The sequence below is a fragment of the Meleagris gallopavo genome, chromosome 7, assembly GCF_905368555.1.
Source record: "Meleagris gallopavo chromosome 7, MGAL_WU_HG_1.1, whole genome shotgun sequence".
Classification (NCBI taxonomy): Eukaryota; Metazoa; Chordata; class Aves; order Galliformes; family Phasianidae; genus Meleagris; species Meleagris gallopavo.
Window position 1 is genome coordinate 29,912,707 of NC_139410.1, and position 25,420 is coordinate 29,938,126.

The 25,420-nt window shown below is 35.9% G+C and overlaps 1 protein-coding gene across 4 annotated transcripts in view; it reads left to right on the forward strand.

The window, feature by feature from the left end:
• MGAT5 (alpha-1,6-mannosylglycoprotein 6-beta-N-acetylglucosaminyltransferase) overlaps positions 1–25,420 on the forward strand; it is a 115,526-nt gene that overhangs the window by 59,370 nt on the left and 30,736 nt on the right. For all 4 annotated transcript variants that reach the window (XM_085228765.1, XM_085228768.1, XM_085228766.1 and 1 more), the window contains 6 exons: positions 9,647–9,718; positions 10,870–11,031; positions 12,559–12,728; positions 13,626–13,760; positions 18,843–18,976; positions 22,308–22,441. In XM_085228765.1, coding sequence (XP_085084891.1) covers positions 9,647–9,718; positions 10,870–11,031; positions 12,559–12,728; positions 13,626–13,760; positions 18,843–18,976; positions 22,308–22,441 — 807 coding nt within the window. The remainder of the gene's footprint in view (positions 1–9,646; positions 9,719–10,869; positions 11,032–12,558; positions 12,729–13,625; positions 13,761–18,842; positions 18,977–22,307; positions 22,442–25,420) is intronic.

The window sequence follows — 25,420 nt, forward strand, 5'->3', positions numbered from 1 at the left end:
ATGTGAATTTATGAAAAGGCTGTAAAGCTGGGATGGAAAAGTCACAGGATTACTATTTTACTTACTTTATTTGTTATAGAAGCGGAATGTACAGTTTCATAATCACCTGAAGTTGATCTAAGTTTCTACTGAAAGGTTATGTTTTAGTATTAGTGAAGTTGCTTTTTTGCTGTGGTGTACTGTCAGCCAGCTGATGCTTCATGTTTTTAATGCAGATGTATCTTAGAAGTGAGGATACCTGTCAACTGAATGTGAGAATCTGATGCTCTTAAATGGCAAATTAAATATTTTATATTCTTGTGTATATTTCTGTGACAATCTTCTCTGATCATCAGTTTTGAAAACTCTTTTGATGCTGTTAGTCTTTTTCATAATTGATATTTCAGCTTATCCTCATGGCAAAATGTGAGTAGATGTTGATCCTGATGCATCTTATGTTTCAGATTGTCAATTTTGCTTGTACAGATGCAGATAACACCATTCAGGTGCATCAGTTACATTGCTGTTTTCTTCTAGTCCTAAATGAAGCTTTCCAGGAAGGACGCTGAGCACAGAACTTCATGTTAAATAGCATGATGTAACTGTGTTAGAAATATGACATCTTCCTATATACTTAAACACTTGTTCTTTCACATACAAATGAAAATTCTGAAGGTATGGTGCAAGTTGTGAACTCTTTCTTGCCCCAGTCTTTATTTCTTTAATTTTTATTGCATATGGTAGCTGTTACTGTTCCAGTAGCCGGGACCCAATGTCTTGGATCAGGACCATTATTGTATTGTACTCATATGTTAGTATGCCAGATGGATGGTACCTTCCTCAAATAAACTTCCAAGTCTACAGGGATGAGTACACTAACAGTGTTCTGATCTAGAACTCGGTTATGGCAGTGGAAGTTGGATCAAATTCTTTTGTTTAGCCTAGTTCAAGACTTGTAGGGAAATTTGGAATCAAACTTTCAAGAAGTTGGTGAAGCAGGGAAAAGTTACCACTTAAAGCTCTGCATTCAGTAAATGTATTACTTGGTAACGTTAAATGTCATATGTTAGTAAACATTAAACCTTTTGGATGAAAAATTGTATTAGTAAATAGCAGTTCAGTTATTCTTTTAGGAAATGCTGTGAGCCATTGGCTTTTTGCTTGTTAGTTCCCAGCTAGCAGGAAGAGGCATGAAGAAGCCATTCTCATCTTGCTCGTGAATGAAATACTAATCTTCTAATTGATAAATGGTGTAAGAGGATTCATTAGGTGTCACTTCTTAGAATGCTATGAAATAAGCTAGTCTATATTGAAATATTTTCTAAATTGCATTAACTGTGTGCATAAGATTGTATCAAGTGCTTTTATAAATATTATACTTGTAGAACTTTCTGAATTTTTTGTCCATTTTTTGTTGCCTAATCTGCTAGCCAAAATATTTTAGGAGATCCACAGTATTTCTATAAACCTTAAGCCAAGATGATACAAAGGATGTATTGTTTTTCTAATGTTCAGTCTCTGTCACGTTATAGAGGCCGGATGGTTTTTCGAGAGTGTAGGGATGTGAATTTTTCGTTAAGAAGAAATGTAGAATTTGGGCAACTTCTTGTTTCATAATGGAACAAGAGTACTATAAGTACCTTCATTTGTGTGTATATTTGGAAACTTCAGACAAATATCTTGTATTTATCTATTTATTTATTTAAATTTTGTCCTTGTGACAGAATGTAAAACTAATATTGGTTGAGCATGTTACTAACCTTGAGTTTAAATTTGGCATTCTTAATCCTATGATTAATTCCATGATTAATGCCCAGCAGCAGAGCTTGAAAGCTTAAATGTTTGCAAATGCAAGCATGAAATAAAATTCTAGTAACACTGCAATGATGTGGATTTATGAGGTGTGTTGGCTGCTAAGGATAACTGGAAATGCTGTTGCAAGAGTAATTTGTCAAAGTGGACAGAGATGAAGAGTTGACAGTTTATAGTGTGGTTGTACAGCTGAATGATAAATGTGTCTACAGAGCTCTCAAGTCAAAACTGCTCATTTAAAATATTAAAATGCATTGTGGCTCTAGCAGGATATTAATGTTAGGATTTTTCACTTTCAGGTAGCAGCCTAGGAATAAGATGGCTGTGTACACATCCTCTGTTTGAAAGGGCAGTGTATGCATCAGATTATGTGTGCCTACTTTTGCTCTTATGATCCTATCCATAAATTCATTGTGACAAGCATGTATATCCTTCTGTACTGTTCTGAGATCTGCTTTTTTTCTCCTGAAATAACTCACTTAGGATATTAAACTCATCTCTCTGTTGTAAATCAATTTCAAAACTGTAAGCAAAGGAGCACAAAATAATACATTTTGTTTTGTAGTACAGATCAGAAACACAGAGACAAAGTAACTTGTCAAGCCTTAGAAGCAAAGTTAGGAGTAAAACTCAATCTTTGAGTAACTGTTGTATGCCCTGGTTATGTTGTCACCATGTATGTCTGCAAAATAGAAGCAGCTTTCTTTTCTGCAGAGCTTGCACAAGTGCTAGCAGTTCTTGTTTGCTTTTTGTCCTGCAGGAGTACAAGTAATTGACAGCTAGCTTAACAGCTCTTCTCCATTTTTCTGCTTATGCCTTAGCTGCTTGAGCAGACTGGCAAAGCATGGAAGCCAAGGCATTCAGGTTTAGGTTTTTTATTTAAAGTTGTTCTGGACAGACTCACAAATAAAGCTGCAAGGATGTTGAACTTCTTGCTTACTGCTTTGCTGGAGGCACCAAATCACTCCTGGTGGAGGATGAGCAGCACTCTGTAACTAGCTGAGTGCTCTGTAGCCTCTGAAAGACCAGAGGAGATACGGATGTTCTGAATAGCAAAACCAGGTTTGCATTTTCTGAAACCAGACTTGTATTTTCTGGAACGATAGATCAAGGGAAGGGATTAAAAATGGTGAAATTTGAAGGTAAGCTATCTCTTCAGGTTTCTGAATATTTGAAACCTGTTTTCCTTTTAACTATGATACAAACTTAATCACTGAGAAGAATTATTTCCTCTTAAAATTACCATTTAGTTATGAAAAAGACAATTGTTTAACACTACTCTGCCATTGACACAGTTACACGTTTAATGGATGACATTGCTTCAGGGAAGAAATGTGAAAAAACAAATTTCTAGACAGTAAAAAATTATGCTTCACTGCAAAATGTCAGATTGCAGCTGAAGAATAAAACTTTTAAAAATATCTGAGAGGACTGCCTGCCACATGGGTGGGAGTGCAGCTGTAGTGCAAGGTTCCACAGCTCAGGGAAGCTCCCTCTGTTTTTGTTCTGTTAATTTATGAGAGACTTGCATGCTGGAGCTGGGTATGAATTCATGAAGGTTTCATGAAAATCTCAGGCTTTGGATCTCCACCTCACCTTTCAGGTATAAGTGCAATGTTTGTTCCTCATCTTCAAAGTGAATTCAACACTTCAAAAGGCTAAAGTTGCTTCAGTGACCAGTCTTTGAACTTCTGTAGCTTTTGCACAATTCCTACTGTGCCACTTGGGAGAAGTCTTATTTTTAGTTCTTCAGACTTGAAAGAAATAGAATGCAAGTGGTTTGCATTTGTTTTTCTTTGTTTATTTATTTTACAGTAGTATTGTTCTTTACTATGCTACTTTTGCTGTGGGAGGGATGAGGCTGAAAAATCCAAACTGAAGGAGATTTTGAATGTGGATTTGTTCCCAGAATGCAAACTGTAGTCTGAAGATGTATTAGTATGTATTAGATGCATTTTCCCAGCTGCTACTGCATGCATTACATAGTTTCTAATCATTTGGTGAGTTAATAATGTTTTGCATTTCTTCAGTGCAACATAACATAGAATCACACAATGGCTTGGATTGAAGGGACCTAGAAAGATGATCAGGTTCCATCCCCACCTGTCACAGGCAGTTGCCATCCTCTTGATCAAGTTGTAGACCAGATTGCCCGGGGCCCCATCCAACCTGACCTTGAATGCCTCCAGAGAGGACGCATCCACAACCTCTCTGGCAACCTGTTTCAGCAGCTCACCATCCTCTCAGTGGAAAAACTTCCCCCTGACTAAATCTAAATCTTCCCTCCTTTGGTTTAAAACCATCCCCTTTGTCCTATAACTACCTACCTTTGTCTTATCACTAAAAAGTTCATTTGTCTCCTGTTTGTAGTCTCCCTTTAAATATTAAGGCCATAACAGTAAACCGTCTTAAATACTGGACACCATATGTGTCCAACCCACTAGTCTTTTGTTTTTGTTGCCCTTGACAATTTCTCTTCATTCAGCATGGCCCAGGCAAGCCAAAAGGTTGGACACCCATGAACTACACCAATATGTTGGGGGGAGGGGGGAAGGAAGGGACAAAAAGCCTTGTCTGAAATGTAAAGCTTCAGAAATCTTCAGTATCTGACACATCTCCCTAAGAAATTGAGATGCTGATGATGTTCAATACTTTGTTCCTGAGTCATCTAGTAGCGTAGTGGCCTGGATTTCAGAGATTGGGGCTCAGTTATCTTTTCTATGTTGTGCACTTTTTACAAAGGGATTAGCATTCCTCTGTCTTGCTGGAAGATGCTTTAGATGCCAGTGTAAGAGAGGAATAAAACTAAGCATACAGTACTGAAGTTACATAAGAGCCCATTTGGGATTGCCTGTGGAAACAAACACCCTATGTTACCTGTATTCACTTCTCAGTTTCTCTGAACAAACAAGCAGTCTGCTTGTACACCACAGATTTTTTTCACATCACCAAAATGATTACCTAGCACTGAGTAAATGCTAACAGAACAGAGATATGACAGCTTCTGGAAGAGTGGAGAAAGTCAGCTTCCTGATGGGAACAGTTCTTTTGCCTCAGATTCACAAATGGTTTCCTAAGTGAACACTGAGTGCTCTGCATGCCATCTGATAAATTCAGAGATGAACTATCCTTCACTGGTTGTTGCAGCACTGTTTATTTCCTGCTCTGGAATTGACATGAGATACTTCATGGCAGTGCTTCACCACAGATTCAGTGATGTTGAGCAATAACGACTTATCTGAAATGCAAAGAAACTGGGTTTTGTTTCCCTTTCGATGGGCTGCACCTGTCATGCAGAGGAATCCAGAATGAAGATTATGCCAGGTGTCTAGAGAGCATCCTTCATCTTCTGATTTGTTAAACTCTTACTGTTACTCTTTGAAGACTTAAAGAACTTTCTGCAATTGTGGGAGAGCTTCTGGCAGAGCACTCATTCAATGTGGAAGGTGCCCAAACTAGCCACACTACAGACAATTGCCAGGTTATTACAAGTATATTCAAGTTCCTTTGTCTGTTGTGTAGCTGAGCACTGCAGTCTTGACTTCTCTCCTGTTTCATGACATTTCTAAGGAAAAATTATTGGTATAGATAGAAGCTGCAAAGGCTTTATGAAACATTTTTTTCTGATTTCCTAGGTTTGTTTGGGGAAGTGGTCTTTTCTTGGTGCTAACTTACTCATCAACATGCTATATGAAGGTAAATTCACTATGAAAGTGGATTGTCTATGATAGGGGGCTAGAGAAAATGTAGGACAGTTTAAGGAGTTCAAAACACTTCACCAATCTATGCAATTGTGTTGCACTTAAATTTTGGGTTGCACTTAAATTTTGGGCTTCTAAAATACCATCCATCTTAATTTTATGGAGCTATTTACATGTGCTATAGACAGTGCTGTGTCTGCTGTGATGCCAAAACAGGTAGGAAATGCTGGTCTTTTCGGATGGACTTAACCTTAGATCATGCTCAAGAGACTAATCAGTGCATCTGATTGGGCTTCAACACTAGTTAGAGGAGACAGAGCTGTTTTTATTCATAAATACGACACGAGAAAATAAATACACTCTGATCTGAATAATAGCTTGTCACTCATCTAAAAAAGGGCAGTCTTTGAATCTGCAGTTGCTGCTTCCCAGCAATCTTCTTTAACTTTTGTTCTGTACTCCAATACCACATCCTTCCTATCAAATCATGTGTATTGCAGTGTAGCAGTTGGTTGCTATGGAGAGAATAACATGGAAAAGGAACTGCTGCAAACCCTGTGAGAGAAAGTTAGCCCTGGAAAGCAGGGAGAGGAGTCCCATTTCCTTCTTCAGAGCTTTGTTTGTACTTCTTTTTTTCCCCTTAAACAATCAAACAAAATACATAAGTAAGTTGAAGAACAAGATCTAAACACATATTGCTGCCCTCCTTCATCTTGCTCAAACTTCTGGCTTTTGACTACGTGATTATCTGTACCTAAACAAATACAAAGCTGTAGTATTTGTACACTTCGGATGGAGATTTCATCTACGCACACTAGTGACATAATGACAAGGAGAACTTCTGTAAGAGTGTGGCACAATACTATATTTCTGACTTCATACTGAAGCCTTAGGCATATACTGTAACTTCTTGCTATTTATACATACATATATGTATTTGTATGTCTTTATCCATATGCACTTTTTCCATTATGCATGTGATATAGTCAAAAAGCTTCTTGGCCAAGGACAAGATATATATTAATGCTGTTGCATTTCCCACACACTTTTTCTTGTTAGTAAGCAATACAGTATGAAATTAATCAAGGCAGTATTTTACTTTTCATGTCCCATTGTATCAGCTTCCAGGAAATGTCTTGCAGCACAGGTCCTTAATTCAGCCCCTCACCTTCCCACTGTATCCCACCATTTCCCTAGTAGTTTCAATGAAAGGTGATCAACAGATGGAGCAGAGCAACTTCCTATGAGTATTAAGGGAGCAAGGGAGGGAGAAGCACGTTCCAAGCATGACATCTTTTCAAAGAGCGTACTGTAATACTGTCAGTGGTTACTTACTGCAATAAAGAGATACTCAAGCCAATCTGAACTGGTTAGTAATTCCTCACCTTTCTTGATCACCACATCTGTAGTTAGAAAATAGTACTCAATATAATGAAGCCTAGGACGTACTTGTGTTATGCCAATAGATCTGGAGTAAATAGCATTCAATTTTCATTGGTATTTGCTGGAAGAAAGATTGTTTCATGAGTATCTTGCATTTTTTTCATCAAATGTAGCACTTATCTTTTTTTACAAAAAAAGTTGACATGGCAGTGGTTAACGTGTGAAGCTGAGAAAAGAGCAACTGTGAGCCTTGTTCAGAAATGAGTACTTTTATGGGCCGTGTTTAGTCATGCAAGGCAACAAGGAAAATTACTTAGCCACTCTAGGTTTCATGTTTAGGTATAGGAATCCTTATGGTGTTCTGTGTGAAAAACCCTAAAGTCATTAATTGAATTGACAATATTTTGTTCTTTATTTAAAGGGAAAAAAAAAAAAAAAAGAGAGAGAAAAAGATGCTTGTTTTCTAGGTCACATGAAGTGTTCTCATGAAACCATAGCTCCTGCAATTAGAGCTGCAGTTAGAAGTAGATCATGGGATTAAAAATGAAAAACTGCATGTTCTGGACAGGAAATGCCAAAGTGCTCAGTTTGATTTATTAAGTATCACAGGAGGCAAGAGAAGTAGGCAAAGAAATGATAATATTTGTTCTATAAGTGACTTCTGTTGTATGAGCTTCAGTACTGAGTTTTGAGTTTTATGACTTCTTGCTATCACTCTGATCATGTTCTGATTTTCCTTTTTGTTTCTTCTCCAACCATGACATATTTATTTCCAGATCTCTTTAATTATCTGTGAAATTAACTCATGTTCTGAAGAATGGAACAGCGTTTTGGCTGGTTTCATCATCATAAAATATTCTCCCTGAATGCATGCATGCCTGTAGTCTTTATTGACCATCTTAACATCCAACAGATCTAAGTTTGTGAGCCACTCACCCACAAAAATAAGCACAATCCTTTTATTTTTCTATGAGAATGCCTGTATGTTCTTCCTACCGCCTTTATCAGCCCTGAAATTAGAAAACAAGCAGGTTTAGAAGAGCATGTGTTAAAAATCTTCTGATGTGTTAAGCTGTCCTGTCTTATTTCAGATGAGAAAAGGAATTGCTTAAGTATCCATAAGGAAAAATGAATACTAGACCAACCGTGTTCTTTGTTTCTACTTCTGAAATGCTTCTGTGAACAGAATTACTGCAATTTAATTTAAATTAGAAGGACAATGGAATATTTCTAAAAGCACAGAAGTACTGTTTGTTTCTCAGTCAGATACTCAGCTTGGAAAAATCTTCAGTTTTCTTAGATCTATGATGGTGCAGCATGAAATACATAAGCCAGAAAAAGAGCACATACAGTTGTACTTGAAATGTCTTGACTGCTAGATCAATTTTAATGATAGGAAAAATTCAAAGTTACCAGACACAGAGAGAAAAAGAGAGATTGGACTGTGCATAATTTTTAATTTGGAGCTTGCAACTCCTTTCTACCAGCGATTCGCAACTTCCTTTAGGATTGTTAATTGCTACAAGTTCTACAGTCTTTGCAGAGCTGGAGACCAGTGAATAATCAGGTATTTCAAACAAAGTTGATCAGGTCTTGCTATCAAATGTTGCATTAAATATATTGAGTAGATTAAGTTGTAACATTCAAATTAAGGCTTTTATATAATTTTTCTGAGGAACTTAACCTTGCTATGTTTCTTCTTTTTAATGAGGTTATGATGCCTGTTAATTTATTATTTTCGTGTAATTACTCTTCTAGGCAATCATTCGGCACAATTTTAAGCCCTTAATCTTTAATACTTCAGGCTTATTGCAGCATGATTAAGCTAAAATGGTGTTTTGACAGGTCTGTGACTGTGGGGCCCCTTATGAGCAACACTGATTTCTGATTCTCTGCAAGTTGTGAATTTAACCATTCGTGATGGCGTATTCTAGCTGGCATGTCAACTTTTGTTTTTCCCATTCAACAATAAAGTTATGCTTCTGTTTTGCTTTCATGGGTTTGTTTCCAACAGTGAAATTCTTTCTTCACAGAAGTAAAGGGACAGATCATTTCACGTGAATAATGCAGATTCAGTAGGACAAGTGAGATTTCTAGAGACAGCACAGGCACTTTTGGTGGCTTTCTTCCATTTGCTGTTTTTTTCCTACCTACTGGCTGTTATGAAGGGGTTTTTTTTCTAGAAGAGGTGATAGGAGGAGTACTGTATTTGCATTGCTTGTTTCTGTCAGAATTATGGCTATTAATACTTGTGTTATTATTACATTGCTTAACAATTAGGAATTTTTAAAATTCATATTTTTTAAAAAAATTGTCTAGACTGCTACAAGGCAGAGCATTGTTCCTTGTTTTTATCAATCTTTTTTTTTGTAAACATCTCCTAGGGAGACAGCGAAATGTTAAAAAGTATAGTTTTGAAGTTCCAAAACCATAAAAAACTTAGTGCTTTTTGAAAGCATTTAAAAACTGTTCAGAGAAACCTCATTTAGAGCATTTAAATCTGACCTCTGACTTGAGTTTTCTCTCATGTGTTCATTATTATGAACTAATGTCTAAGTGCTGCTTTTGGTTGTTGCAAGGTTAAAAGTGATGAATTTCAGAAAGCCATTTTGAAAGACAGATTACAAAAGGCAGTTTTACCTTGCAATGACTTACTGATCAACCGGTGTCTTATTCAAACTGCAGGGAAGTGTAATATAAAGGCAGTCAGAGTTGGATAAATGAGCTGAAAGTAGAATAGAATGATTTATTTTCATTTGATTGTTTTACAGGTTGAAAATTGGTGTCCTCGTTTACCTTGGAGAGCAAAAAATCCTAATGAAGAAACTGATCAAAAGACAGTGGTAAGAAAAACATTAAAACATAAAAACAGCTCAGTATTGTTGTTCCTGCAAAAGATTCTGGAATCTTGTTTCACATAAATGCTAATGAGACTAAAATTTACCATTGCTATTCCTCATTTCCTCAAAGCTGAAGGGAAGAATCTTTGACTGCATATATGTAGCACATCATGTATTTTCTTCAATCATGCTGCAGTCTTGGTGGCAGATTTTCACTGAAAACATTTACATACGTTAGGTTATGAAGCACTGTACACAGATTAAGATACAACTCTAATAGACTCTTCACCAGTATTAAGTGACCATATTGTCACGTCCCACCATTGCTCCTTTACACATCTATGAAACTGTCCATTTTTGCTGTCCCATAAAACTGAGCTTCATATATAACAACACTATAACAGAAGAGCGTTGGGTCAATTTCAGTTTTATAACGATCTGTTTTTTTTTCCTGTTAGAAACAACCTTGTATATTCTTGAGTTTTTAAATTCTTTTTGTCTAATTATGTAGCACTTAAGTATTTTTAAATAATTGCTGAGCTGCATGTGACCATTGATTATAAAATGTAGATATAGGCTGACATATGGTCTAAAAAACAATTGGTTTTAGATTGATTTAGCTTGAAAACTAATATTTTCTTTTAAAGTATTACTGTAGTAATGTTTGAAGTATTACTGTAATAAAGTTCATGCTTTAATGATATTGTCAGATACTTCCTTGCATTTTGAAGATCCGTAACATATCTGAATCTTCAGTATAACTTTCTGAATTAGTGTTTTGTTCTAAAGATGCTTTAACCTCGTTGTGCAAACACAGGAAGAACACCAAATCTTGTATTGCAGAAATAGATACACTCTGAAACACCACAAATATATTCAAGGGCAACTAAGTACTACTAATCAAAATAACTACTTTATCTGGCTTAGAAATGTCTATTTGAATAAAGATATCTTAAATATTTGAACTAAAATCTCAGCTTTGCTTTAACATAATTACTATATCTTTTTTCTAATGTTGGTCTGCTTTTTAACAACAAGTAATTTAAAGCTCAGAATTCACATTTGGGAACTTTCATCACTTCTGGAAGGTACACAGTTTGAAGAATAATATTAGTAGCTTTTTGTAATTTTTTTTTTTAACGTTTTTATTGAAGGCTGAAATTCGTATCAACTTTGATCCTCTCTACAAAATGATGTCAAGGCATGAGGAATTCAGGTGGATGACATTACGTATCCGACGAATGGCTGATACCTGGATTGAAGCAATTAAATCACTTGCAGAAAAGCAGAATTTGGAGAATAGAAAACGAAAGAAGGTAAGTTAAAATATTTTTCACTCCTGACACTTGCAATCATTTAGCCTTCTTTAAGCTGCTTTTCCAAAAGCAACTTTGGTGTGGAAAGATCAAATATGTCTAAAAGGCTCATGTCTGTCCCTTTTCAAAGGGTATTTTATTATTTTAAATTATTTTTACATTGGTGGTTTACACATAGTTTTATAAACATTTAGTAAAGGAGCCGTTGAAAAAATTTTCTCATCTCTTTAATCTTCGCTTGAAGAAAAACTATATGGAAAGTTCTAAAGAGAGGAACTGTGAATTTAACAGAAACTGATTACACAGGAATGTTTTAGATATCTGTAGAAAACAACAGTTGTACAGAATTTTAAATGGCATCTTTGTTTTGGATTGGAGGAGACTTTTAGTTGATCACAACTTTTGATTGGATCTGTTTTGACCTTTAGTGAGTCCAGTTTAAAGTCTGTGATGCTCTTGAAATCAAAGTTTCTATTTTGTTTTCATTTTTAAGTTTCATTTCTTATTTACCTCAACTAGTTAAAATAAAGCCAACAATTGTAAACATAATAGTTTCCCTTCCTGCCCTATGCTTACGGGAGCCAACCCTGAGAGGCAGTCATGATCCTGTCACAGATTGGCTCCTTGCTTGAGGTTCACAGTTCCTGCGTGAGATACAGACTCCATGTTGTGGCTCTCAGGTTTGTCACATACCAGAGTCCTTGAGAAGGCTCACCCTCTGTCAATGCTTTGCTGATTTCAAGCAGCAATCCAGCCTGCTTAGTAAAGAAATATAGCATCTCAGAATACATAAAAAGAAACAGAAGCAGTACTGTCTTGTTCAGGCAGCTTTACTCTATGCTTTTAAAAGCTCTTTAAACACATGATTATTTCATGTTAATTTGTCTAATTCTGGATTAGAACAAAATGTTTTTATGAATGTTACATTAAAGAGTGAAGGAGAAGTGTTTTGATGTCAGGGGGCTTTATGCTTGGCACTATATGTACCAACACTCAGATAACAGTCCAGAGACATAGTGAAGTGTTGAAGTGTTTGGAACTGAGCTGAGCTTAGTTAGAAAGTTAAGTACAAATTTCAAGGAGCTGCAGAGAAAATTCTCCTCCAGTGTCACTCTTGTGAAGTCTTTCCTAGTTTTTAATGGCTTGTTCACAACAACATGAACTGAACTTCCTGAACTGAACTGTCTTATTGCATAAGTGTATCAGAATACAGATCATTTTGTGAATAATATCAAATTTGGGGTGTTATTACTGATCTGTTGGCACATAATAATGCAAGTAATATGGTAACATTCTTACAGTTACTAAAGATAAATTACAAATTAAGTTATGTACAAGGTCTCTGATTGAGGTGGAGGTGTTGGATTGTTGTTGCTGATTGTTGGGTTTTGTTTTGGCTTCGTGTTTCTTTGTGTTTGTTTTTTTTCTGTCTGTAGATGGTTGGAATTAAAGAGAAAGAGAAAATGCTGTGCAGTATGTTACCTGCATGTTTAATGTCAGTTAGTAACATACAACTTTTCTTTCCAGATTCTTGTTCACCTTGGGCTTTTGACAAAAGAGTCCGGATTCAAGATTGCTGAGAATGCATTTAGTGGTGGGCCTCTTGGTGAATTAGTCCAATGGAGTGATTTAATTACATCTCTCTACTTACTGGGCCATGATATCAGGATTTCTGCTTCACTGGCAGAGCTCAAGGAGTAAGGAGATTACTTTCAATTTTGAAATGGGAATACAAAGGGGAAAAAAAAGGGAAACTGTGAACTCTTGAAGCTTCTATTAGCAGAGCATATAATTTCTTGAAGGATAAAATGAAAGTGATAATTCACTAAACAGACAAGATTGTTTTCATGAGTTAAATATATGTGCTATGAAAAAGATAATGTGTTTTCATTGTAGCTTCAGACTCTTGAGACTTCATAAATGAATGTTGTAAAATTCAAACTAAGCAGCTTATTCTTTAACATCCCAGGTGCTTTAACCAGCTGCAGTAAGAAGTTTTAACCTAATTCTGTGTCCTCTTCTTCAGTTTATACTATTATTCAATCAGTATCTGATTTTTAAAATAAAGGTTTTAATACTTTAAAATATTTTTAATGTAGTTAATTGCTTATGTTAGGTCAAATTGCTGCCTCACTCATCTTTCTTTTGCTGTACATTAGGCAGAGAGCATTAAGCATAATTAGTCTATTTTAAGCTTGAGAACATACACCTTTTCTGTAGCTTTTCATTTTTTTTTATAATAAACATAATAGCATCATTTTTTGCTCTTACACCATAGAGCTGTCAACGGAAGTCTGAAATTATTTTCAATCACTTTCAAAACATACAATTTTTAAATGTTCTGACCATATTACTTTCTTTTTTTTAAAGTAAAGAGTCTTTTAGCAAAAATTAGCAGCTTACTGATATATAAATAGCTCTTTAATGAATGTTGAGGGTCTTAGGCACTTAAGTATAGTTACATAGCTAATATTTTGTAAAGGAAAATACTGGCTTTTTTGGAAGATGAATTATTTGTGTAAATAATAAAATAGCATGAAATCCAGGTAGTTCTGAAAGTAATACTTTTCCGTGTTCCTTCTTTTTTTGTTTAGAATTATGAAGAAGGTTGTAGGTAACAGATCTGGCTGCCCTACTCAGGGAGATAAAGTTGTAGAACTCATCTACATTGATATAGTGGGACTCACTCAGTTTAAGAAAACACTTGGCCCATCATGGGTGCATTACCAGTAAGTATAATACTTAGTTGACCTCTTAACTGCTTTGTTAAAGAGCTGCTATTGAATAACATATCAAAATACTGATGCGAGTACATTTACATGAATTGGAAATGATTTAAAAGTAAAAATGTAGTTCTCTGTTGCCCTTCACTCTTTGGAATAAAGGAGCTGTTACTTCTTTGTTGCATACCCCCTTTACCACTTCTCCCAAGCAAGCCTGGAATATTTGTAGTAGACTGAAACATTTTTCATCTTTGTGCATTGTATCATATTGCAGAGTAATCATCTTTTCTTACCCTCTCTTCTTTATACCAACACCCTCAACTTTTGTCCCGTAATGACTGAAAGATTATTGAATTTTGTTGTTTGGTTGGCTAACCCAAGCATGTTTTCCTTGTCAGTGTTTGTAACTATACTGGTTTGATGATTGTGAAGATTTATCTATTCAGAATTTATTGCTCAATAACAGTTTAGTATTTTCTGTCTCATCCCTAAAAATGTTGAGGAGAGAATTGTCTTCAGGGGTAGATTTAAGGAATAAACCTGCTAGTGGTAGTACTTACTGTTGTTCCATAATCTATTAGCATTAGGAATGGAAGATGGTGGTCAAAAGAAATTACTTAGTATGGTCTTATTGTCTGCAGTTACAGAGCCACATTTACTTCTGTGAGAAGTAAAGCTTCGTTTGTGTTGCTCTGATACTACGTCAGCATGAAATAAAACCAACTCTAAATTACTGACTTTAAATTTTCTGTTCCTAGTTGAATTAGCTGTTTCTATGATCCATAAAGTCCAGTAAATCCTACTTGATAAATGCTACTGAAAGGTGTTCTCTGAAGGAAGAATTGTTTTCTGTCTGCCTCAGGATTTGCTTGAGCTTTGCGTCTTTTCAGCATAATTTTAAAGGAGAGTACTGTGATCAACTCTGCAGATTAGATTAATGCCTAATCTCTTTTTTGAAGTGGAGCAGTAAATGGATATTCTGGTTTTCAGGAGTCTGCTAATAAAGCTAATCCCATTTTCCACTGAGCTACAGTTGGTTATCTGTCTGCCAGATGTAATTGTCACTAGATGGTAATATTACAGTGTTGTGGTCAGGATATAAAACCATGTGTATAAATTGAAAAAGTTTCTTCTCTTTTTTTTTTTTTGTTTTTTTGTTTCCTATGTGGCGTATTCTGTAGCAAAGATATGAAGATATGCCATGATGTTGAGATTATCACATTAGCTCTTCAGTTTTTGTTGTTTGTTTCATGAATCATTAAATCTTTAGCAGTCACTCTGTTTTTCATTGATTCCTAATATGTGGTAATGACTGAATTCTCTGGTTAAGCAGAGTAGAATTAAATTTAATTGTAAATAAATATCTTAGGTAGTATACGAGTTTTTTATATGGTTTTGAAGACGAAAATTAAATCACTTAATTGCTCTTCTGCAGCACTGAGTATCAGAGGATTGAATAGGAGCTCATCTGGTTTATACTGTTGCTGAAAAACAGATCACCTGTATTTATCCTTCTTGAGTGATTTTTTTGCCAAAAATGCCACAGCCATTCTTTCATACAGTTATACTTAAGTGTCTTTCTTGACCTGATTTCTTGCAAACTTCCTGTTCCTGCTTGTTCCCCCATAGTTCTGGAGAATAAATTATTTCCTCTCTTTCTCTACTGCCTCTAGAATACTGCACTTCCTTCAGTTGGCTTTTTAAAAAATAAATTAATTCAGATGTTTGGGTCACTCCTTTGTAATTCAGATTTTCGTATGTTCGAGATGTCTTTAGTCACTTGTTATTCTCCAAGGTCAGTGTACAAGATGGGATCTAGACTCTAGCAGAGATTACTGGAATTGATTAGAGCAGATGAATTAATTCAGTTTCAAGCGAGCTATCCCCTTTTTAGGAACCCTATTGCAAACTTTTTTTTCAGCATTGTATGTTACCTCATCAAGTTTGTAGTAATAATATTTTTTTTCAAGTAAGGGGGGTAAGTCTGGTATAAAAGACCATATTTACATGTTTGTGTTAAGTTCACTCCAGTAAAGTAAATGTTATCATACATGTAGCTGTCTTAAAGCCCTTGTTCTTTACATACTTTGTTTCTTCACTTATTAGTATGTAATGACACCAGAAACTGTTCCCTTATCTTGAAAAAAATGTTCTGCTTCAGTCCAGAAGATCTGTTTTTCAGCAGACCTGCTGATCAGCTCAGTCTGTTTTGTGCAGACCAGACTCAACTATAAATAAATGAAAGTTTGTTATTCACTTCTGGTTGAATAGAGTGGAAGAATAAACTTCTGCCTACAGTCCTTTCATGGAAGTACTATATGAATCTTTGTGAGAGCTTGAGCCCTACAGAAGGTTTTGGCAATCTGAAATCAGATTCTTAGAACTACTAGCTCAGAAGAATGACCTGCTCTGAGAGGTGTTTCTGAGCAACTGAAATACTGCTTTGTGCTTTTGAGGTCTGTAGCACCAACACCTCTCGGTAGTAATGTTTTATCTGTGGTATAATTGTGCTGTAAGTAGCATGAATATATCAAAAGAGATCTCATTTTCTGAGTGCACATTATGTTCAAGCAGAAGAATGCGTAGACATGGCAGCGTTTTTCGATTTTCAAGTCTGGATATTTAAATGCAGTTTATGTGCAAGGAAGTAACATAAAAATTAGTATCTTATTATAGTTTGAGTAGTGCAGCTCATTGCTTTTCTATTTTTTTTTTTTTATAAATCCAAAATGTGTTTTACATCAGTGACAGAAGAAAGAAGATGTTAATGTCGATATTTCTGTTTGCTACCCACCTGTCCTCTGTTTAGAACTCATCTATGGTTTGTAGAAATCTTTTTAGATAAGAAGAGTGCTTTCTGGCACAGTCATTGTAAAATACTCAGTGGTGTTACACCAGTGTGTCAAAAGACAATGCTCTGTTCTCTGATAGTGATGTACCCCTTGCTTTCCAGTTTTTAGGTGTGAGAGATGTCATACCACAAAATACACTAGTTCTCAGTATTTCCAGTATTATCTTTGTGAAATCTGTAGTTCAGCTTAGTATTTTTAAAGAGGAGACATGTGACAGCTTGGTTTTTAATGTGCTGTGAGTCAACCAATCATGCCACGGAATTGCTTTATCAGTCTGACACCAATCATTTTTCTGTGATCTTTCTCTTGTCTTTCCGATTTTCTTCACACCCTAACACTGTAAACACAGATTTTGTTTTCTCTGCTTCCTTGTTGAGCGTATTATCCATTGCATTGCAGTTCTCATACTATTACTTCAGAATCCCTGTTTGTGTTGGACATAGTTACACTTTATCATTATATATTAGTGCTCATATATCTTACATCTGAATATAGGAAAAAGGGAGGAAACAGCACTTTGAGTTGATGGCTTGCACTGCCTTGCTCCTTACGTGCATGATAAGACAAACTCCAGTAGTACTGCAGTTTTTCATTAGCTCTCACTCACTTTCTCCTTTCTCTGCACTCACGTACCTGTCCATTTGCTGTACATTTGGTAAAATTCTGTTTCAAGGCTTGCCAAGAAATAAGAGGGCTTTTATTACTCAGTGAGTCATCAGTGCAGAAGCTTTTTTTCGGTCCTTCTGGAGTATTTTGTATAATGCAGAGATAATTGTTACCATTGTAAAATATTTTCATTGAGAACAGTTGACATAAAACACTGCAAAGAAACTGATCTGTCAGCTTTGTTGTTTGGTGAATTGTTGTATATTTTGACTTCCTTTTTGCTTGAAAGATCTCCGTGAAGATTTAAAAACAAACAAAGTAAATTGGCCCCATTTGTACTCTTGTATGCAACGGTGTCATTCCATATGGCAGTGTATAAGTTGCTGTTACATTGGGGTATTTTCTCTTTATGTGGGCTTAGGACATATATAGGTCATATGTTGAAGATTTGGAAATGCAGTCATTTAGTATTAACTTTTACTGCTCTGTTTTGCACCATATACAAGCCTAGTGACACAATGTGCCATGGTGAGTGCTCATATCTTTATATCATAATGCAGTGTGGCACATAATGCTACACAGCCTGTATGAATCTATCTGACAGATTTTGTTACTGGAGAGCTGAAGAATGGAAGAGTCAGCACTGTAGTAGAATTCATTTGCAGTGGTCCTAATGGTCAGTATAACTGCTGCAAATAAAGTTCCTGCCTAAACAAAATCAAGGATTTACCAGACTGCATTTTCAAGATGTTACTTCTTGAATCTGAAGTTTCCACGCACTTTTCTTCATATTAAGATTTTTTTTCTCTGGCTTTCATGTCCCATGGACCCTTTTTTCTTTTTTCTTTTTAAATAAAGCAAGTTGTAATTGGATTAATTTTGTTCAAGGAATTAATAGGGCTGTCAATAAAGAACTGAGTGTAAATCTCTCATCTAAACTTCTAGTAATCCAATGCCAAGATTTCTTTCAGTTGTAAACTAGTTGTTGAAGACTTCTGACTTTTGTATTACTTCTTTAGAAGTCTCAGGCCATTCGCTTATAAAACTTTTTGTCAGACTGCAAGTCTTCAGCAAATTAGGCAGTCTTCAGTGCTTCCCTGGTAGTTTAATTGACCCAGAAGTCAAGAATCTGGAGACTAAATACAATTGTCTAAGGACAAAGTACTAGTCTAATCTTGGCACATGGTCCTCGGCACTGGTTTTGTACTAGTGCATTAGAGCATTAGAAAATAGATGAAGAATCCTCTCTTCTTCTGCCTAAATTTGACTTCAGAGCCTCAGGATTGTAGGTGACCATATTCACATTCCCATAAGCTCTACTTAGATGTTCAAGGGTGACTTCATTTTGTTAGAACAAAAAAAAAACCCAAAACAAGCTCCAGGGTTGTTATTTGAGTGTCTGAAATATCCTTGAACTTGCTGATTATAATGTCTTTGTGAATGTACCAGAAATGTTTGAAATTGAAATGTACACTCAGTTTATAAATAATTCACAGTTGCAAATACAAACAAAACATTTCTTAATTATAACTACGTGTGTATATGCACACATGCTTTTTATATATATATATATACGTATATATATGTGTGTGTACACGTACCTACAGAAAATCTTTTTTTGTTGTTGTAGGTGTATGCTAAGAGTTCTGGATTCCTTTGGAACTGAACCAGAATTTAACCATGCCCATTATGCTCAGTCTAAAGGCCACAAAACACCATGGGGAAAGTGGAACCTTAATCCCCAGCAGTTCTATACAATGTTCCGTAAGTATCCCTGGCTTTGTGAAGAATTTGGAGCTTAATAATGAAATGCTGTCATTGAGGTGGATGTTTGAATTATTGAAGACAATTCTGTGGTTTAATTTAACGCAGATAAAAGGTCAGAATCATAAGTGTAAATTTTCTGCCCTACTTTCACACGCAGGAAAAAAATACATCAATATGAATAAAGATTGGGAACTCTCTGCTCAGGGTACCTGTGGAAAGTGGTGGCTGGCTTTTTTTCTTCAAGCTTCTGTGAATTACTTTTGCATTGTTATAGACTGTACTGCTGATGCAGTTGTGAGGAGAAAATGGCAGAAATACAACTGAGCAGGACAATTCCTTATGAATTCTATATACATTTTATCAGATTAAAAGATTACCTGACCTATTCCAGCACTAGACTTGACTTAATGATACTTGGTTCTAGGCTCAAAAGATCATTCTTTTGCATGCCATAGTAGCAATATAAGTTTGTTCTCTCTGAAAGGTGCAAAAAGATTTACCACTGCCAGCTAGCTTGAGGGTATGTGAGGCTTAGGAAAGAGGAAAGTGTATGCTGTTACGTGCTGGAATTCTCAGCCCAAGTCTGAAAAGAAGCCCTGGGTAGGGATCAGCCTGACTTCCAAAGTTTGGTGATGGTCCCTGAGGCTATGGCCAGGGCACGTACTGTTCTTTCTAATTAGATGACTCAGTCACATCTTTTAAACTTTTCTGCTCTTCATAGCAGAAGTGTGCACACTGCTGTCTAGCTGACATGCTTTTGAATTTAGTTGTCTTGTTAAATTCTTTGAAGAGGCATTCCAATTAACAAAAGGCATGGTGGGGAAATGTGGCTTGGGAGTGGTTGCAGAATTAGTGACTGGACTTTAATGAGCAGAACTTGTTCCATATCCACATGATTTGCTAATATTTATTGGTCTATATCATACACAGAAAAGGAGCCAAAAGCTCAAGTATGTGTATTTGAGTAGTTCAACTATTAGGAAATTTGACTGTGAGATCCTGCTCAAGAGAGCACCAAGGGTGATGGTGTGGTTGAAGAAAGCATTTGCGTGAATACTTGTGGTACAGCTGTGTGCACTTCCTCAGACCCACTCCAAGAAATGCAGAGTACATCTCTCTAGGGAAGATTTTTTTATGTAAGGCAACATAGACTACTGTTATATTCTGTTTGCAACAGACCACTTCATAATCAGTTTTTCTGAAAAGTATGACTGTATTGAAATTTCAGTAAGTAAGTATTTCTGGGTTTTAATACTGGAAACAACTGCTATTTTTCCTTTGTAGAAAACATGGCAAGGAGATTTTAAGCAAATGCTTTCTGAAGCATGAGTGATTACAGTATTATAGATTGGTCAAGGATTTAGCTTTTTTCTTTTTTTGTATTAGGTGCCAAACAGTCGTGTTTTGCAATATTTTAAGTTTATTTTTGCATTTTGTTCTCTGATGCTGAGATAGCAGCATCATTATTGGGTTGTGATTGGGTTGTACATACATATCATGCATCCGTAAAGATTTTATGCCAGATTTGAACCCTGGATGCCTTCCCAAGATTCCCAGACTCTATTATGTTTTGAGAACTCTGATTATAAGGGCAGAAAATTATTACTGAGCAACAAGCAAGCTGTATTCAAATCTGTGGTGTATTACCATGCTTGACTGTTCACTGAACTTTCCAAAAACATGAGGGTGTTTTTTGCCCGTTCTTATGTTTTTTATTTAAATTCTATTATGCAAAGTAACACCATTAGTACTTTTAAAACTGCATGATCTTGCTTAAAAATCCATCTGTGTGCTTCCTGTTAACGATATTTAAGGCACTGGAACCAGTTCTAAGTGCTAACTTCAACAAAGGTTTTTCTTTTGAGTGTGTTCTGCTTTGCCTCTCCTTTGAATGTGGTCTCTTATCCAAAAATATGAAAGGACAGAAAAAAGCTCCTTTTCAGGCATATTTGCCACATGCCATTTACTTTGCTAAATGCTAAAAAGTCCTTGGGCCTAAGTGAGTGCCTAGCTGTTGCTGAGGCATTTTTTGTAGAAAAAGAGTAATTGTCATTTGAAAAACTAAATATAACAACAGAGGGAATTGTACACTGTGTATGGTTTTTCTGTTCTGTTGTGTTACCCCATTGGCTGATTTTCAGCAATCAAAAAGTAAAACTTCATAATGGCATAATGGCAATAGAATTTTTTTGTAGAACTTTGACTATGAGTTTAACATTGCATATGTCACTCCTGTCTGGAGGCTGTCTTTCTTTTTCTTCTTTCTCTTCTTCTTTTTTTTGTTTTGTTTCGTTTTGTTTTTTAAGCTGTGCAAAATGTGCTCACAAGTTGTCAACTTGAATTAATAGAAAAAGGTGAGACTTGTAGAGAACCTAGGTTTTATTGCAGCTATATTTCTATGCAGGCAGGTAAGGCTATGACACTTTATAAATATGTGCAAAAAACCAACATGTTGCAGTAGCGATGAATTCTTACCAGAAGCTTTGAACATTGTAGTCCATCCCTGCAATTGAACAACTTTTTCAACAACCAGTCAAAAGCACCAGCAGGACCACCACCACCCACAAAACAGAGAAAAGAAAAAACCCACTAACTTAGTTGTCATGAGCCTACAATTCTTTACCTTTATAGGAGGAAAACAGTGCCTAATACTGCTGGAGGTCACTGCTGAAAAAAGACAAATGAAAGCTAAAAGTAATATAGAAAATGAAGAGTGAATTGTATATCCTTTGCAACTAACACAACAGCTTTGATAATTTCAGTTGTCCCTTTTTTGTTTTAGCATTAGTAAATGAAGCAGTGAAATTTGTATTCTGATTTGCACGGTGTGACTTTGTAGGCTAATACTTAGCATAAAATTTATGTTGGCTCTTTCAATATATGAGGTGAGCCCAAGTAATTTAATAAGATTTATCACACTCAGCAACATACTGCTTTGTTAACAAGCTTAAATACAGTGTTCCTTCAAATCACTGGTATTGTATCTTTGGGACTGTCAAGTTGGTTCCTTCTGGTTCTCTTATCTCTAATAGTAAAGTGAAGCTGACTACACAAAAAAAAAGTCAGTATCATTGGCCTTTGTCCAGCTGCAGAAATTTTATTACAGGAAATGAGCCAGAAAATAGCTGCTTACTTCTGTAGACATGTGCAGAAGGACTTAAAATTAGTAAGAGCTATTCTCAGAAATAAGGTAAGTAAATGTATCTCTCAGAGAGAATGTGACTTGTTGAATACTATGTTCCTTATGCCTATTTTCTTGACAACATGAATGCTTTTGTGACATTAACTAATACTTAAAGAGATTCTGAATGTGCTCCATTTCTTACAGCTCACACTCCAGATAACAGCTTCCTTGGATTTGTGGTAGAGCAGCATTTGAATTCCAGTGACATTAAACACATTAATGACATCAAAAGGCAGAATCAATCTCTGGTTTATGGCAAAGTAGATAATTTCTGGAAGGTGAGTTTTTTGAAGTCATTTGCCTGAATAAATTTATTTTGATCAATACAATAAGACATAACTCTCAACTTAGAGGTATTCCTTTTCTATGAACCTGTAAAGTTCTTTGTCTGAAAATAAACATTTAAAGAATTGAAGTGAAGATCTTGAAGTCTTGCTGATGAGGAAACTTGTATCTGTCTAGATTAAGATGGATCCATTGTTATTTATGCACACCCTACTAATGAATTAATAATTTTTTATAAACTTAATATCACAGTAATTTTGGAAGATACAGTAGCTGCTAGAAGCAATGGGAAATTAAAGATTCCAAGAAGCTTTGTAAGCTTCAGTCATTGTCATCTACAAATGTCTCTTTCAGTGATTTATTTTTATGTATCTACAACCAGAAGTGTGCTGTATTTTGAACTGGAAGGTGTATTTCACTGAAAACTCTAGAAGTGTGCAACCTCATTATATTTCTGTGTAACATCAGATCTGTGTTTATTACTGCAACGTCTCTCCCACTTGCAGAGGAGTACTGCAGAATAACAACACTGAGATCTGGTCGTATTTTCACCAAGTATCATATATTGGGCTGCATAAAAAACCCTCATATTTTAAGTCTTGTCAATTGCAAATGGAACTGATAGGTACAGACTGTGCTGTACATAGGACCACATGACAGAACAGTGAGGGCACACTTGTTTCTCACATTTTCCTTCCTTTTCTCTTGCTTTGCATGAGAATATCAGTTTTTTGAAGTTTTCTGACCACAGAATTAACATTGTCTAATAACTGTTAGACAAAACAAACTTAAGATAAATGGGAGAATGTTGCCAGGATGTTTAGTAGAAAAAAGATAAAGCTGAATGCTTCTTAGTTCTTGTGCTGAGAAAATTATGTGTATTAGCTGTGCATGTTCAGTTGTAATCCTTCAGGTTTATATATTGGTTTATTGCCCTAAGCCACGTAATCAGTGTTTTGAAAGGAAGTTTTACTTAGTATCATACAGATACTATGACAGTTATTCTTTTTGATCTCATGGTATAGAATGATTTGCTGTGTCCCCGTTTGCAGTCCGCTTTGCCTGCACAGCACTAGTGCAGAGCTGGGATCCTTAAATTCAAGTCTCTTGTAGCTGAAGCTCATGAACGTTTAGTTTCTGATCTCATTATCAGTCTCTCAGTTGCATGTAATAGTCGTCTGTGCTTCCTGACCTGATTTCTACTTTGTATCAGTAGAACAACCTGTTGAGCATTAGGTGGATTTAAGGAACGAGATATTTGGTTGGTCACTAGTGGTGGGTTTCTTTTCACTGACGTATATGTCTTTCTCAGTCTTCATTAATTCAGAAATATGTATTAATAGATTATCTGCCCAGAGGGGAGACTTGGGATTGTCTAGTCTGAGATTCTATGTGACGTACAGGATACTCATGAGCTGATTAAAGCAAGAACATGGCTTTTTGGAAAAGAACATCCTATAAAGAGTTTTAAATAGCATACAATGGAAACCTTACTACTTCCTCTGATTAATTTCTTAATTGCCTTCTCCTTTATGACTGTGATTTATTTTTATTCTTGTACAAATTTGTAGACTATAATTTCTAGTCTTAGTAGCAGTTGTAGGCTTTACTACTGGATTGATGATATTGCTCTTATTTACCCATTATATTGGTTGAGGTAAAGTAAACCCATAGTTATCTTTTGAAAATCCTATGTGCATGTATTGAGCTGCTGAGAGCTCTGAGGTTTCTAAGCCTTAAGCATTCTCACACATCTGTTTTCTCTGAACCTTTTCAAGATTGTTCACATTCCTCTAGAAACGTGAATGTTAGCAAAGGGCATTTGGGCCCTTTACTAGCACCAAAATAAAAAACAAAAATTTTATGCATTGTTATATACATCCTCTTCACCATTGGGAACTTTTGTTCAGACTAATTATCATCCAAGATCCTCGAGTCATGTTTTTTTAGAAATGCTACTTTCCAACTCACTGCTCCATTTCAATTAGTGTTGCCTGCCTTGTTACTCTAAAAATGTAGGACTTAATTTTTGGTCATATTAAACTGCCTCCTGATGGCTTGTTACACCAAGCACATCATAACTGTAACTGTAGTCATGCCCACATTGGTACGTGAAGTGCCATCACTGAAGACAGGGTTTGAATTGGTGACCACATGGGATGTCTTATTTGGAGTGATAAAATCCAGTTCTTGTCATCAGCAATAGGCTTGAACTAATCTTGTGTCTGTGTAATTTGCTTATTTCTCATTTCCTTCATTTTCCTTGTTGAGTGCTCTTTTCATCTGGCGCCATGGTTGTATTGAACAAGACTAATCTGTTTGTCCAGCTACTTGTCTTTACACTGAATGAAGCCAATTAACAAAAAATGTAATCTCCACTGTTGTCACTGTTGGTTCTGGTCAGTCATTAGAGAAGCATAGTGTGAAGGGGAGAGTGTTCTGATTCCCAAATAGAAAGGCTTTTTTGGGATATTAGTAGCAAATAGCTTGCTTAATTTTAGACCAAATGGATTGAAATGGAACCAAGGGGACCATATTGACAGCTCAGAGTTCATTTTTTTTTCCTTTTTCCTTGAGAGAGAGACTAGAAATACTAATATGCCATCATATAACCATGGTTGCAGCTCCTTTTTTGCATCTAGCTAAGTCTGTAGAATAAAGATCCCAATTTATTTGTCACTTCATCTTTGCTAGAAATCCTCCTATTCCCAGCTTTGCTGTATGACCAGAGGTGATGAGGCTAGATCAGACCATCTACTTAAACTGATAAACTAACAAGATTATTGTAGCTAAAGAGAGTAGTGGATTGCTTGCAGGCAGTGTTCTGTCTTGCCACATCATTCAATGGGGTTAAATTCTGATATGAAAATGATAAGGGGGGAAAGAGGAATACAGTGACCCCTGTTCTATCAGCACTGATGGATACAGAGAAATGTATGAAAAATATACAGGTCTATGACCTGAGACCAGTG